At 40.9% G+C, this 13,507-nt stretch overlaps 2 protein-coding genes across 5 annotated transcripts in view; both read left to right on the forward strand.

Moving 5' to 3' along the window:
* LOC129551327 (torsin-1A-interacting protein 2) overlaps positions 1-13,507 on the forward strand; it is a 46,357-nt gene that overhangs the window by 14,791 nt on the left and 18,059 nt on the right. Inside the window, exon 1 of one of the 4 annotated variants that reach the window (XM_088845296.1) lies at positions 3,843-3,972. The exons of the other annotated variants lie outside the window; for them this stretch is intronic. The gene's annotated coding sequence lies outside the window, so the exon portion shown is untranslated. Of the gene's footprint in view, positions 1-3,842; positions 3,973-13,507 lie in introns of those variants that run through there. 4 annotated transcript variants of the gene reach the window in all.
* LOC148775105 (torsin-1A-interacting protein 2) lies at positions 3,968-12,031 on the forward strand. The gene has a single exon (XM_088845298.1). It carries the CDS (start codon positions 4,058-4,060, stop codon positions 4,451-4,453), a length of 396 nt encoding a protein of 131 aa, XP_088701424.1. The 5' UTR covers positions 3,968-4,057; the 3' UTR covers positions 4,454-12,031.

A 13,507-nucleotide genomic window follows, 5' to 3' on the forward strand; every position in this document is an offset into this window, starting at 1 on the left:
TGGTAGTGAACTTGTGAGGGCGAGAAGCGGAAAGGTTTGAGAATCATGCCAGGAGTATTTTAGGGGAAGGCCTCTTCACTCTTCCAGTGATAAGGCTGGGAATGAGTTAGGAGGCTGGCAGTACGTGATCTTATTCTGAGCATTTATTGCTCTGGAGCCCCGTTTTAACTCCCCCCTCTTACATGTAGTGGTTTCGAGGACCAAGGGAGGGTTGGTTTTGTCATATGGAACACTAGAGTTCTCTTGGTTCAGGAATACTTGGAGCTCTCAGTTCAGTTCAGTTGCTCAGTTGTGTCCGACTCTTTGCGACCCCAAGGACTGCAGCACACCAGGCCTCCCTGCCCATCACCAACTCCCAGAGTTTACTCAAACTCATGTTCATTGAGTCAGTGATGGCATCCAACCATCTCATCCTCTGTTGTCCCCTTCTCCTCCCACCCTCAATCTTTCCCAGCATCAGGGTCTTTTCCAGTGAGTCAGCTCTTCACATCTGGTGGCCAGAGTATTGGAGTTTCAGCTTCAGCATCAGTCCTTCCAATGAATATTCAGGACTGATTTCCTTTAGGATGGACTGGTTGGATCCCCTTGCTGTCCAAGGGACTCTCAAGAGTCTTCTCCAACACCACAGTTCAAAAGTATTGATTCTTTGGTGCTCAGCTTTCTTTATAATCCAACTCTCACATCCATACATGACTACTGGAAAAACCATAGCTTTGACTAGACCTTTGTTGGTAAAGTAATGTCTCTGCTTTTTAATATGCTGTCTAGGTTGGTCATAACTTTTTTCCAAGGAGTAAGCGTCTTTTATTTCATGGCTTCAGTCACCATCTGCAGTGATTTTGGAGCCCAGAAAAATAAAGTCTTTCACTGTTTTCAGTGTTTCCCCATCTATTTGCCATGAAGTGATGGGACTGGATGCCATGATCTTAGTAGTTTTCTGAATGTTGAGTTTTAAGCCAACTTTTTCACTTTCATCAAGAGGCTCTTCAGTTCTTCATTTTCTGCCATAGGAGTGGTGTCATCTGCATATCTGAAGTTATTGATATTTCTCCTGGCAGTCTTGATTCCAGCTTGTGTTTCATCCAGCCCAGCGTTTCTCATCATGTACTCTGCAAATAAGTTAAGCAATTAACATAAGCACTTGGAGCTCTAGTGCTTTCTTAACCCTTGAAGTTGGAGAAACGAAGGTTGGGAGAAGGGTGGATTTATCCTGAGCATTTGGAGCTTTAGGACTTCTTCTTGACTCTGCTATGCAGAGATGTGGAGTCTTGGGGGAGGGAAGGTCTTGCCTAGGGTGTATAGACCCCAAATTGTCAGACTTGTTAATTTTTGCCAGTCTGGTGAAAATGAAATATGGTATCATGTGGTTTTAATTGCATTTCCCCTTTCTACTCTAGAAATTCCAAAATTCTATATCTTTTCAACATCAAACTTAGTCATATAACTTTACCACTAACTTCCGTGTTAAATCCCACAATCATGTGGGTTTTATTCATCATCTCTTTCATGTACCCAAGATTTCCTGATTCAGCTAGTGAAACTTCTGCTGTAGTGGCTCCTGACAGTAGACCCTCAGGAAAATCTGCTATCCCCTATGTTGCCACCAGAAAGGTCAGAAATCCTATTTTGTGTTCGCTCTTGCCTGAGGGGCTGGATTGGTAGCCTTCACACATTGTCACCTAACCTCATAAAACACATCAGTGTATCGACTCTGATTCTATCTCACCCCATCTGGAGCCCCCACCAAAATATTCGCTCCATGTTGCAGCCCTGTCAGAGATGGCTTTCAGTTATCTTTTAAAGTTTCCATTTTAAAATCTGAGAATCACAGCTACTGTTGATAGTCTGTAAGGAAAATGCTTTGGCTGATCACAGCTAAGGATATAACTGCTCTGCTTTTCAGGCTATATCTTTATACAGTTTTCAGTTCAGTTCAGTCGTTCAGTCGTGTCCGACTCTCCGCGACCCCATGAATCACAGCACGCCAGGCCTCCCTGTCCATCACCAACTCCCGGAGTTCACTCAAACTCATGTCCACAGAGTCGGTGATGCCCTCCAGCCATCTCATTCTCTGTCGTCCCCGTCTCCTCCCACCCCCAACCTTTCCTAGCATCAGATTCTTTTCCAGTGAGTCAACTCATCGCATGAGGTGGCCAAAGTATTGCAGTTTCAGCTTTAGCATCAGTCCTTCCAATGAACACCCAGGATTGATCTCCTTTAGAATGGACTGGTTGTATCTCCTTGCAGTCCAAGGGACTCTCAAGAGTCTTCTCCAACACCACAGTTCAAAAGCATCAATTCTTCAGCGATCAGCTTTCTTCACAGTCCAACTCTCACATCCATACATGACCACGGGAAAAACCGTAGCCTTGACTAGACAGACCTTGGTTGGCAAAGTAATGTCTCTGCTTTTTAATATACTATCAAGGTTGGTCATAACTTTCCTTCCAAGGAGTGAGCGTCTTTTAATTTCATGGCTGCAATCAGCATCTGCAGTGATTTTGGACCCCAAAAATACAGTTTTAACCCTGTGTAAATGGGACACCCATCTTCCCCAGTGTTCCGTAGTGCTCTCACAGAATCAGGCCTCAGAATTCACAGAAGAATTGTGGGAGCAAGGCAGGCTGTATATGTATTCTGATGGTCTGTGGCGCACTGCAGGTGGCCATCTAGTTGTTCAGTGCATCTTACTTTACCCCACCTTGTTGACTTGTTGCATTTAAATGTCATGGAGTACAGAGATGGTGAAAGTGTCTCTAAATCCCAACTGATTTACTATATATGTCCCAAGAATAGTTCAGGACTGTGCCTTAATTGGATTAAACTTAAATGTGTATAAGCCTATAAAGATGGATGTGGGCAGTGAGTCATGTCCCTTGTGGTTTCTTTTCCAGCCTTCAAAAGGATTTCACCCAGCTTTCTATGGTTGGTTATTAAGAATATTATCTAATAATTTTGTTAGGTTTTCCTTGCATTGAAGTCTATTTTAGAAGACTGTCACAATTGTTAACATTATCCCACCCATTATGGTAATACTATATATGGCACCCATTTTATGGAGGATAGAGAAATCTCAAAGTTTTACCATGTATATGGTTATACAGACCATATTATTTCCAAAGTGCAGAAGGAGTAGGAAAAATAAATACAGTGTCCTAAAAAATAAATGAGACTAGTACAAATCTTAAATGAACCAAAATCTTCCCTGTTGCCCAGTCGAGCATAAGAATAACTCCCAACAGATAAGTTGGTTTGAACCCATGTAAAGTTGTCATGGGGAATCCCATGAGACAGTTCTTATGCACCTTGACTGACCCAAGTGATTTCGAAATGCATGTTTCTAATGATATTGTGAGCAACTCAAAGCCCATATGAGTTGTCTGAAGTTTTATTATTTACAGGTATGTGAAGCATTCCCAGAACCGTTCAACCAACTCAACAGCAGCTACTTCCCTGTGACTGGGTCCTGATTAAGGTCCTCCCAAGAAAGACTTCATTGGATCCACGCTCAAGAGGACACTGCCAAGTTTTCCTGACCCCTCTACTTCGCTATAAAGTGCTAAGGCCTTAAGACTTGGGTACTTGTATTACAACGGCAAGAGTGCCAGCACCCACCAAAGACTCATTGGACTGTCAGCTTCTGTTTCACCAAACAGACTAATAACTTACCAGCAAAGCAGAGTAAGCCAAGTGCCTCTGCAAATACCACCAGCTGATAACACATAAGAAAAAATAACAGACTAGAACCCTGTCTTAAGAAGCTGAGATTTAAAGGCGCTGTTGTGACATCTGTGCTGCTGGTAGTGACTGTTAACATAGGCTGGATCAGTCCCTGGGTTTGGAGACTGGCTACGAGTGAGTGAAAAATAGACAACGAAATCTTGAAGAATTGCACGGAGGTGCAAGCCAGATTTTACTCTCTCCAAGTAATGGTGGTTGGACTGAGAAAGTGCTAAACCGAAACTGTAGCAGGTCTGGTTACGTGGGTGTGTCTGTTTATTATCATTGTTGCCTCTCACTGTCACATTTGCTTTCTGTGTTGTCTCTCCAGGTCCCAATGTTCTCCGACAATTCACATTGCCCTGACTGTGGGCAGCAGTGGTTCCCTAGTTTAGAACTAGGGCATTGGTTGTACCAAACTGAACTGGTTGAGAATGAATGTTACCAAGTCTTCTTAGACCGTATTAACAGAGCTGATTATTGCCCTGAGTGTTATCCTGATAATCCTGCTAATAGAAGCCTTGTTCTTCCTTGGTCTTTCCCACTTGAATGGGCTCCTCAAAATCTTACCAGGTGGACCTTTGAAAAAGCTTGCCACCCATTTCTTCTGGGTCCTCCACTGGTTAGAAAAAGAATACATGACTCTAGAGTCGCTGGTTTTAACCCTGCACTACAGTTAATCCTGACGAGGACAGACAAAACCTTAAACAAAAAACTTGGCCAAAGCAAATAACTTCTTAAACAGTCAAGATCATGGAGACTCTAGAGGGTTTTGTACTAGTAGCCCAAGGAAGATGGAAAAATGACTCCTTTCTAAATCTGATCCAGACTGTCACTGCTTTGGGAAATGGCTTAAATTGTTGGATCGGCTTCCAGGGTCTATGCATCTCTTGTTCAGCATGAATTTAATTAATAGTCCAAGCCAGACTGTTCCTCTGGAACCTGACTAATCCATATTTCCTATGTTTTGGAATTAGCTTGCTCCTCCTCAAAATCTCCACAGCCTAATCATTGATGTTATTATGACAAGGTAGTCCTGGAGGAGAAGCCTCATGCTGTGTGTACTTTAATTATATTCTAGTAATAACTTTTGTGGGAAAGCATCCTTGTAGCTGAATTCTAGATTATTCCGGTAAAACAATTAGACGTTTAATAAGAATCTATATTGTTCTAAATTCCACCTCTTATATATAATCAGTGATAACTATATATATCTATGTAAAATTTATTCATATCTAACCAAATATTCATCATTTGCTCTATTTGGTTTATCCTCAGTGTGGCTTTGACATTATTAACTGGTCACTGTCAGAGAAACCACATTCAATCAGGCAACACCTATGTACGTTACAGAATAATATGCAGAAATGCCACTATCTAATTACTTGGCTCTGTGTAAGCAAAGACTATCCTCTCTTTGTGGTGACTGAACTTAGAATGCCCTCCTCTGGAAATGGAGAAGTACCTGTATTAGGAGCTAGGTGACAGAAGGAGTTATCAAACTTGACTCCATATAGATTATGAACAGTTTAGGGGAAGCATTTTTCTTAGAACTAAGAAGGACTTAGCTGACATTGGCCTCATTCTGGCCTTCACTTGTTCATAAGAATCATGGAACCAGAGTTTGAGTTAAGAAACTTGGAAAAAGCAGCTGAAAACATCTCAGAGTCCACTTAACAATTTAAAAATTCCACTTAAGATGCTAAATAATCCCTTGCTTATGTAGCAACTCAACACTGTTCTCAAGGTCCCAGGTTCGTTCTGTCTTTCCCCTCTGGGATCCTCATTGTGTTGGCTTTTTGTCCTCATGGTTGTTTTCTCGGTGAGTACAGTGTAGCTTGTCAGTGCTCCAGACATTTCAGTCTCTCTCAAAGGCTGGAAGGAGGGAGCAAAAAGCTTTGTCCTTTCAAGTCTCTCTTTTTTATTTGGGAAGAAAATCTTTCTCTCAAAAGTCCCTCAGATTTTTCCTTACATCTCACTACATCAGGGATTTCCCCTTACATCCTTGATTCACAAGGGAGCCTGGGAAATCTGACAGAGGGGAATGGAGTTGACATTGCCTGGATAGGACACATTGTCTCCCCTAATAAAATCAGGGCTCTTTTAGGAAGAAGTGAGGAATGAATGGCTGTTGGTATGTAACAAATCATGCCTGCCACATGTTGTTAAAAGTCATTTGTTAGTCTGTATAAAGAATGTACCCCAGAGATCTACCCTGTATCTGCCTTATGTCTGTCATGATTGACGTTCTCTTCTGTTCTATTGCTGAATAAATTGTGTGTGGACTGCTATACTGAGTGAAGACTAATTAGTTTATTATTAATCCTTGGTTAAGAACTACACTATCCTAAAGCTTTATCTAAAAAGTGAAAATTTACTTTGAGGTATTGCTTTTGAGGATGGTATTGTAGTCAATATTACTGTCTCCTAAACTTTTTTAGACACACACCAAAAAACACTACTTATGTTCAATTCAGGAGAATAGAGAAAGGTCCTTTTGTTTTTGTTTTAACCAATCTCATTCTTAAATAGTGGCTTCCCTGGTGGCTCAGAGGGTAAAGCATCTGCCTGCAATGCAGGAGACCTGGGCGATCCCTGGGTTGGGACGATCCCCTGGAGGAGGAAATGGCAACCCCCTCCAGTATTCTTGCCTGGAAAATCCCATGGACAGAGAAGCCTGGTAGGCTACAGTCTATGGGGTCGCAAAGAGTCAGACATGACTGAGCGACTTCACTTCACTTAAAGAATAGAGAAAGGCCTTTTTGTTTTTGTTTTAACCAATCTCATTCTTAAACAGTAGGACATTAAATGGATTTATCTATACAGTTGAGTTTCAAGTCAGTGCCTCAGTGAGCTTGTCAAAAATGCAAATTTCCTGATCTTACAGAAGTTTTGATTTCCAAGGTTTCTTATGGGGCCCAGGAATCTACATTTTATTAATAGTGCCTCAGAAGATTCTTATGCAGATGCTCTATGAACCATACCTTGAAAAATACCATAGCAGCATATCCATCATATTTAGTTATCTAGCTTAAAAGACTCGGAGAAGGCAATGGCACCCCACTCCTGTACTCTTGCCTGGAAAATCCCATGGATGGAGGAGCCTGGTAGGCTGCGGTCCATGGGGTCGCTAAGAGTCGGACACGACTGAGCAACTTCACTTTCACTTTTCACTTTCATGCATTGGAGAAGGAAATGGCAACCCACTCCAGTGTTCTTGCCTGGAGAATCCCAGGGACGGGGGAGCCTGGTGGGCTTCCGTCTGTGGGGTCACACAGAGTCGGACACGACTGAAGTGACTTAGCAGCAGCTTGAAAGACTAGAAACTGAGAGTGCTCATAATACTGTAAGATAATGGTAGTTATTGTACTTTGCCAGTGACATATAAAGAGGTTTCACAGCAGACTGAAGGACTCTGCTGATATTTCAGGTCATAACTCAGCCACATTTTTCTCAACTGTTTGTGGAGAGGGCTCTCTTGTAGCCCTTAAACAGTTCTGTAGGGTGTCATTATAAACTTTGTGAGTATATGGGCAAGAGAAAGGAATCAAAAATACTAATTTTAATATTACATTAAGAAGGGTACTTTGCCTTCATGCATGATTATTATCACATACCTGATACAGTCAGCACTCAGAAATAACATCATGTGGTAGAAGTCGTAAAATGGAGCAAGGGAGAAAATTTAGGAAACTTCATAGCTTTTCAACTTAGGTCTTTAGTAGGACTTCACTGGGTTTAAAACATTGCAGACTATTCTAAAATACTCATTCATGGTTATGAATAATGAATTTGAAAGTATAAGTGTATTCCTAAAATTCTCATGACAGATGATCCACTGTTTTGAATGATGTGAGCCATATTAAGCTCCACTTCCATCCTCTGGGAGAGTTGATAATATTACTTACATGTAATTGTGGCCATTTCTAAAATGACTTCCAGAACTACTTCCTGTTACTTTAATGCAGATCTAGGAGTAGAAATTTAATGGAAAGTATCTACTAAAGAGAAGACTATCTTGGGTTGTGGGTGACCGATTTAAGATTCATCTCTTAAGCTGTAGGAGAACATAGTCCAGGCAATCACACATGCAACAAAGAATTCCATGACATCCAAAGAGTAGGTGGCAATCATAATACACGTGTCTGTAAAAGTGAGTTGAGAGCCATACCCCACTATCTCTGGAGTCTCCCCTGGCAGCCCTTGAGTCTCAATGCAGTGTTCTGAACACAGCTTGAAAACTGCTTGTTATAGAGGAAAAATAATGGCCTTGCAGCCAGATGACCTGAGTTTATCTTCTAATTCTGACATTATTAAATGAGCTTGGGCATTTTAACCTTTCTTTGTCCAGTTTCATCTGTGAAGTAAGTTGTGTAATAATACCTCCTTCATACTGTTGTGAGGTTTAAATATGATACATGTCTATCAATCAGCACCACAGTAAGTCTTTAGGATGAGGAGAGGTACAAGAGAATGAGGCAAAAGTTAGAACTAGGGGTAAGATAGAGTCTCAGTTTTAGAAGAAGGATTAAGGCCAGCTGTTAGAACTGGATGCTAAATTATCAAAAATGTCTTAAATCTTTTCTGATGAAGGACAAGATTTATCTTATTAATTCTCATGACAGATGATCCACTGTTTTGAATGATGTGAGCCATATTAAGCTCCACTGAGCCTGTGGTTGTATGAGTCACGTGGTCTGAGATGAAGATTAAGAGGATTAGAGGATGAATGACCCAAGGCAGATCCTTGTCACATTTTTTGAGGCCTATTTATGAACGGATAGTTATAATTGTGGTAGATATAGCTAACTTATTATATGATTTATTATCACCAGAGACTTTACACAATGCTGAAAAAAGCAATTAGAGAAAAGTCGAATGTGTGTAAATTTTCCCAGGTCATATGAGCTAGAGTCACAATTCAAACCTAGATTTGGAGTGCCTCATAGTAGTAGTAGTAGTGTGTGATTTTATTGTTGTTGTTTTAGTATCATGGTTAACAGCTAGGGTCCCACAGTCAGAATATTTGAGTTCAAATCACCTGAGTTCAAGTCACCCGAGTTCAAATCCTAATTCTGCCTCTACTAGTTGCGTGTTCTTGGGTAAGATTCTTAACCTTTCTCTGTCTCAGTTTCCTCATCTGTAAAATAGAAGGGATATTAAGTCCGTACATTGTAAGATTGAAGTTTCCAGGGTGGAATAGAGGTTGGGTAAGGTCCTACTGCTCTCCCAGCCCCAGTTTTATTCTTCAGAGTAGCTTTCCTTTGTCCTGGCTCCTCTCAGCTGGTTGTGACAGAATGCATAGGAAACTGTTGTTGAAGTGTGCCTTTGTAACATAAGTTCATTGTGTGTGGGCTCAGAGTTAGCCCTTACAGGTTTTTTGTTTTGATTCTTAAACTTGTCCTCACTGAAGCTAATACATTACATTTTATTACTCATTTAAAAAACTTATTAACATCAATCATATAGAAAAGTACTGAAAATAGTATTCACCTATGCACCCAGATCTAAAATACATTAACATAGCAAAGATGTCCTGTGTTCTTGGATTGGAAGAATTACTATTGTTAAAATGGCCATACTTACCCAAAGCAGTCTACAAATGTAATGTGATCCTTATCAAATTACCCATGGCATTTTTCACAGAAATAGAACAAATAATCCTAAACTTTATATGGAACCATAAAAGACCCAGAATTGCCAAAGCAATCCTACGGAAAAAAGAACAAAGGAAAAGGCATAACCCTTCCAGACTTCAGGCAAAACTACAAAGCTACAGCAATCAAAATGGCATGGTATTAGTAGAAAAGCAGACATACATGGGTCAGTGGAACAGAATAGAGAGCCCAAAATTAAACCCCCACCCCTGTGATCAGTCTTCAACAGAGGAGACCAAAAATATACAATGGGAAAAAGACAGTCTCTAATGCAGGTGATGTTGGAAAAGTTGAACAGCCACAGGTAAATCTATGAAGTTGAAACACACTCTCATACCATACAGAAAAGTAAATTCAGAATGTTCTAAAGACTTAAACATAAGACATGAAACCATAAAACTCCTAGAAGAGAACATAGGCAAAACATCTGACATAAATCATACCAATATTTTCTTAGGTCTGTCTCTCAAGGCAATAGAAATAAAAACAAAAATAAATAGGACCATGGTGCTGGAGAAGACTCTTGAGAGTCCCTTGGACTGCAAGGAGATCCAAACAGTCCATTCTAAAGGAGATCGATCCTGGGTGTTCATTGGAAGGACTGATGCTAAAGCTGAAACTCCAGTACTTTGGCCACCTCATGCGAAGAGTTGACTCACTGGAAAAGACTCTGCTGCTGGGAAAGATTGGGGGTGGGAGGAGAAGGGGATGGCAGAAAATGAGATGGCTGGATGGCATCACCGACTCTGTGGACATGAGTTTGAGTGAACTCCGGGAGTTGGTGATGGACAGGGAGGCCTGGCGTGCTGTGATTCATGGGGTCTCAAAGAGTTGGTCACGACTGAGCGACTGAACTGAACTGAACTGACTGAAACTTAAAAGTTCTTGCACAGCAAAAGAAACCATGAACATAAAGACAACACATACTGGGAGAAAATATTTGCAAATGATGCAACTGACAAAGTCTTAATTTCCAAAATCTACAAACAGCTGATACAATTCAACAACAACAGAAAAACAAACAACCCAATTAAAAAATGGGCAATTTTCATGCAATAGTAGGATACAAATTCTATTCAAGTTTCTATAAACTAGGAGACGCTGAAACATATACAGGGACAAAACAGTTGCAAAATTTCATGAAATAAAGATTAAAATCATACACTATAAATCTTAATTATGTTGAATTGGTTCATGGTGCTTTCAGATCTACTGTATTCTACTTTTCTGTATATTCATTTGATAATTTTTGAGAGTTTTATATTAAAGCTCCAAATAAAAAATTTATCTACTTAAAAAATAGTGGAAATATCTGTAATTTTGTTCTGTATTTTCCAAATCTCCTGTAATTATGAAAAGAAAGAGAAAAAAAGAAAAATGGGCAGAAGACCTAAACAGATATTTCTCCAAAGAAGACATATAGATGACCAATAGGCACATGAAAAAGATGTTCAGCATCACTAATTATTAGAGGAATGCAGATCAAGACTATAATACAATGAGGTACCACCTTACACCAGTCAGAATGGCCAAGATTAAAAAAATCTACAAATGAAATTTCCCTGGTGCACAGTGGATAAGAATCTGTCTGCTAATGGCAGGAGACATGGGTTTGATCCCTGGTCTGGGAGGATTCCACATGCTGAGGAGTAACTTAAGACCACGTGGCACAACTACTGAGCTGGAGCTCTAGAGCCCACAAGCCACAACTTCTGAGCCCACTTGCTGCAACTACTGAAGCCTGCGCCCCCTAGAGCTTGTGCTTCACAAGAGAAAGCCACCACAATGAGAAGCCTACACATCCCAAGGAAGAGTAGCCCCCACACTCTGCAACTATAGAAAGCCCAGCCCACAAAGCAACAAAGACCCAGTGCAGCTGAAAATAAATAAAAGTGTTAGAAAAAGCAACACTTCTTAGAAAAAATGTCTACAAATAACAAATGCTAGAGAGGGTGTCAATGGCAAGCCACTCCAGTACTCTTGCCTGGAAAATCCCATGGATGGAGGAGCCTGGTAGGCTGCAGTCCGTGGGGTCGCTACGGACACGACTGAGTGACTTTGCTTTCACTTTTCACTTTCATACATTGGAGAGGGAAATGGCAACCCATTCCAGTGTTCTTGCCTGGAGAATCCCAGGGACGGGGGAGCCTGATGGACTTCCGTCTATGGGGTCACACAGAGTCAGACATGACTGAAGTGACTTAGCAGCAGCAGCAGCAGAGAGGGTGTGGTGAAAAGAGAACCTTCCTACAGTGTTGTTGGAAATGTAAGTTGATGCAGCCGCTACAGAAAACAGTATGGAGGTTCCTCAAAAAAACTAAAAATAGAATTACCATATGATCTAACAATCCCACTCTAGACAAAACTATAATTCAAAAAGATAGGGAATTCCCTGGTGGGTCAGTGGTTGGGATTCTTTGCTTTCACTACTGAGGACTGGGTTTAATCCCTAGGGGGGAGCATCCTGCAAGGTTCTTGGCATGGCAAAAACAAAAAGTTACATGTTCCTGTATGTTCATAGCGCCAAGACTGTTGCCAAGACATAGAAACAGTGTAAATGTCCATGGATGGAAGATGATATGTAGAATCTAAAATATGACTAATGAACTTATAAAGGGGAAAGACTCACAGAGAAAGAGTGGACTTGTGGTTGCCAATGCGAGAGGGAAGGTAGAGAGAGGGGTGGAGTGGGAGTTTGGGGTTAGCAGATACAAAGTATTATATACAGAATGGATAAACAACAAGCTCCTACTGTGTTCAGTTCAGTCTCTCAGTCGTGTCCGACTCTTTGCGACCCCGTGAATCACAACACGCCAGGCCTCCCTGTCCATCACAGGAAATTCTATTCAATATCCTGTGATAAACCATAATGGAAAAGAATGTAAAAAGGAAAATGTGTATACATATTATATATATATATAAAACCAAATCACTGCTGTATGGCAGAAATTAACACATTGTAAATCAACTGTAATTTTAAAAATAGATAAAGTATACTAACATTTTGCCACGTATACCTCATTTTTTAAAAACTGCTTAACAGATGACAGTTGAAACTCATTCTCCTTCTCATCCTCTTCCTACCCTTTCCTCCACAGAAGCAAACTAGTATCTTTTCTGATCATGTGTTTAATTTTTATGTACATTTAAACAATGTACATTGCAATTAAAAAGTTGAACACTTTCAACATTTTATTACTCAGTAACAGTTGTATGCGACGGGTTGACTCACTGGAAAAGACTCTGATGCTGGGAAAGGTTGGGGGCGGGAGGAGAAGGGGACAACGGAGAATGAGATGGCTGGATGGCATCACCGACTCTGTGGACATGGGTTTGAGTGTACTCCGGGAGTTGGTGATGGACAGGGAGGCCTGGCGTGCTGTGATTCATGGGGTCGCGGAGAGTCGGACACGACTGAGCGACTGAACTGAACTGAACAGTTGTATATAAACTGTGTTATGCATCAATTTGTAAAATCACTCTTACAACTTTTAATTTTGTGTGTTCCAGGCTGCTAAACTTGGTTTTATTACTGCAGTGCAGAGATCATTCTATGTACCAAACAATGAACACCTACCAGGTTGTCAAAGCATTATCATTGGTACATTGAGATGGAGCAGAAAGGGTGCACCTTAAAAGACAAAGCCAGGGGACTTCCATGGTGGTCCAGTGGCTAAGACTTCAAACTCCCAAAGCAAAGAGCCCAGGTTCAATCCCTGGTCAGGGATCTAGATCCTGCATGCTACAACTAAGAGTTCACATGCCGCAACTAAGACCCAGTGCAGCCAAATAAATATATAAAAGGAAGAGCCGGGGCATCCACAACAGAAGCAGCAGCAGTGAGGCAAATCTGTGTCCCTCTTCAGGGAGGTCCCAGGATATTGAAATTAAGGAAGGCATCCCTCAGCCTACTCCCTGTTATATTCTCCATAGACAGTAAAATCTTATTGCTTGAACCTGATTTGAGCCCTCATGGAGACAGTTAAAGGAAAACAGTTTTTGAGGCAGATTTCAGGATCACAGGGAAGCAAAGATACCTACCAATGATAAGGCTAAGTTTTATTTAAGTGTAAAAATGAATCATTGTAACCTCTATAAATGGGGCACTGAAAACCATTATTTCACAATTG

The sequence above is a fragment of the Moschus berezovskii genome, chromosome 17 (assembly GCF_049115385.1).
Source record: "Moschus berezovskii isolate FMDL1 chromosome 17, NW_MosBer_1.0, whole genome shotgun sequence".
Taxonomy (NCBI): Eukaryota; Metazoa; Chordata; class Mammalia; order Artiodactyla; family Moschidae; genus Moschus; species Moschus berezovskii.

What these genes read in the sequence shown, in the direction of transcription:
- LOC148775105 (XM_088845298.1), top strand. Translation starts at nt 4,058, where the DNA reads ATGTTCTCCGACAATTCACATTGCCCTGACTGTGGGCAGCAGTGGTTC.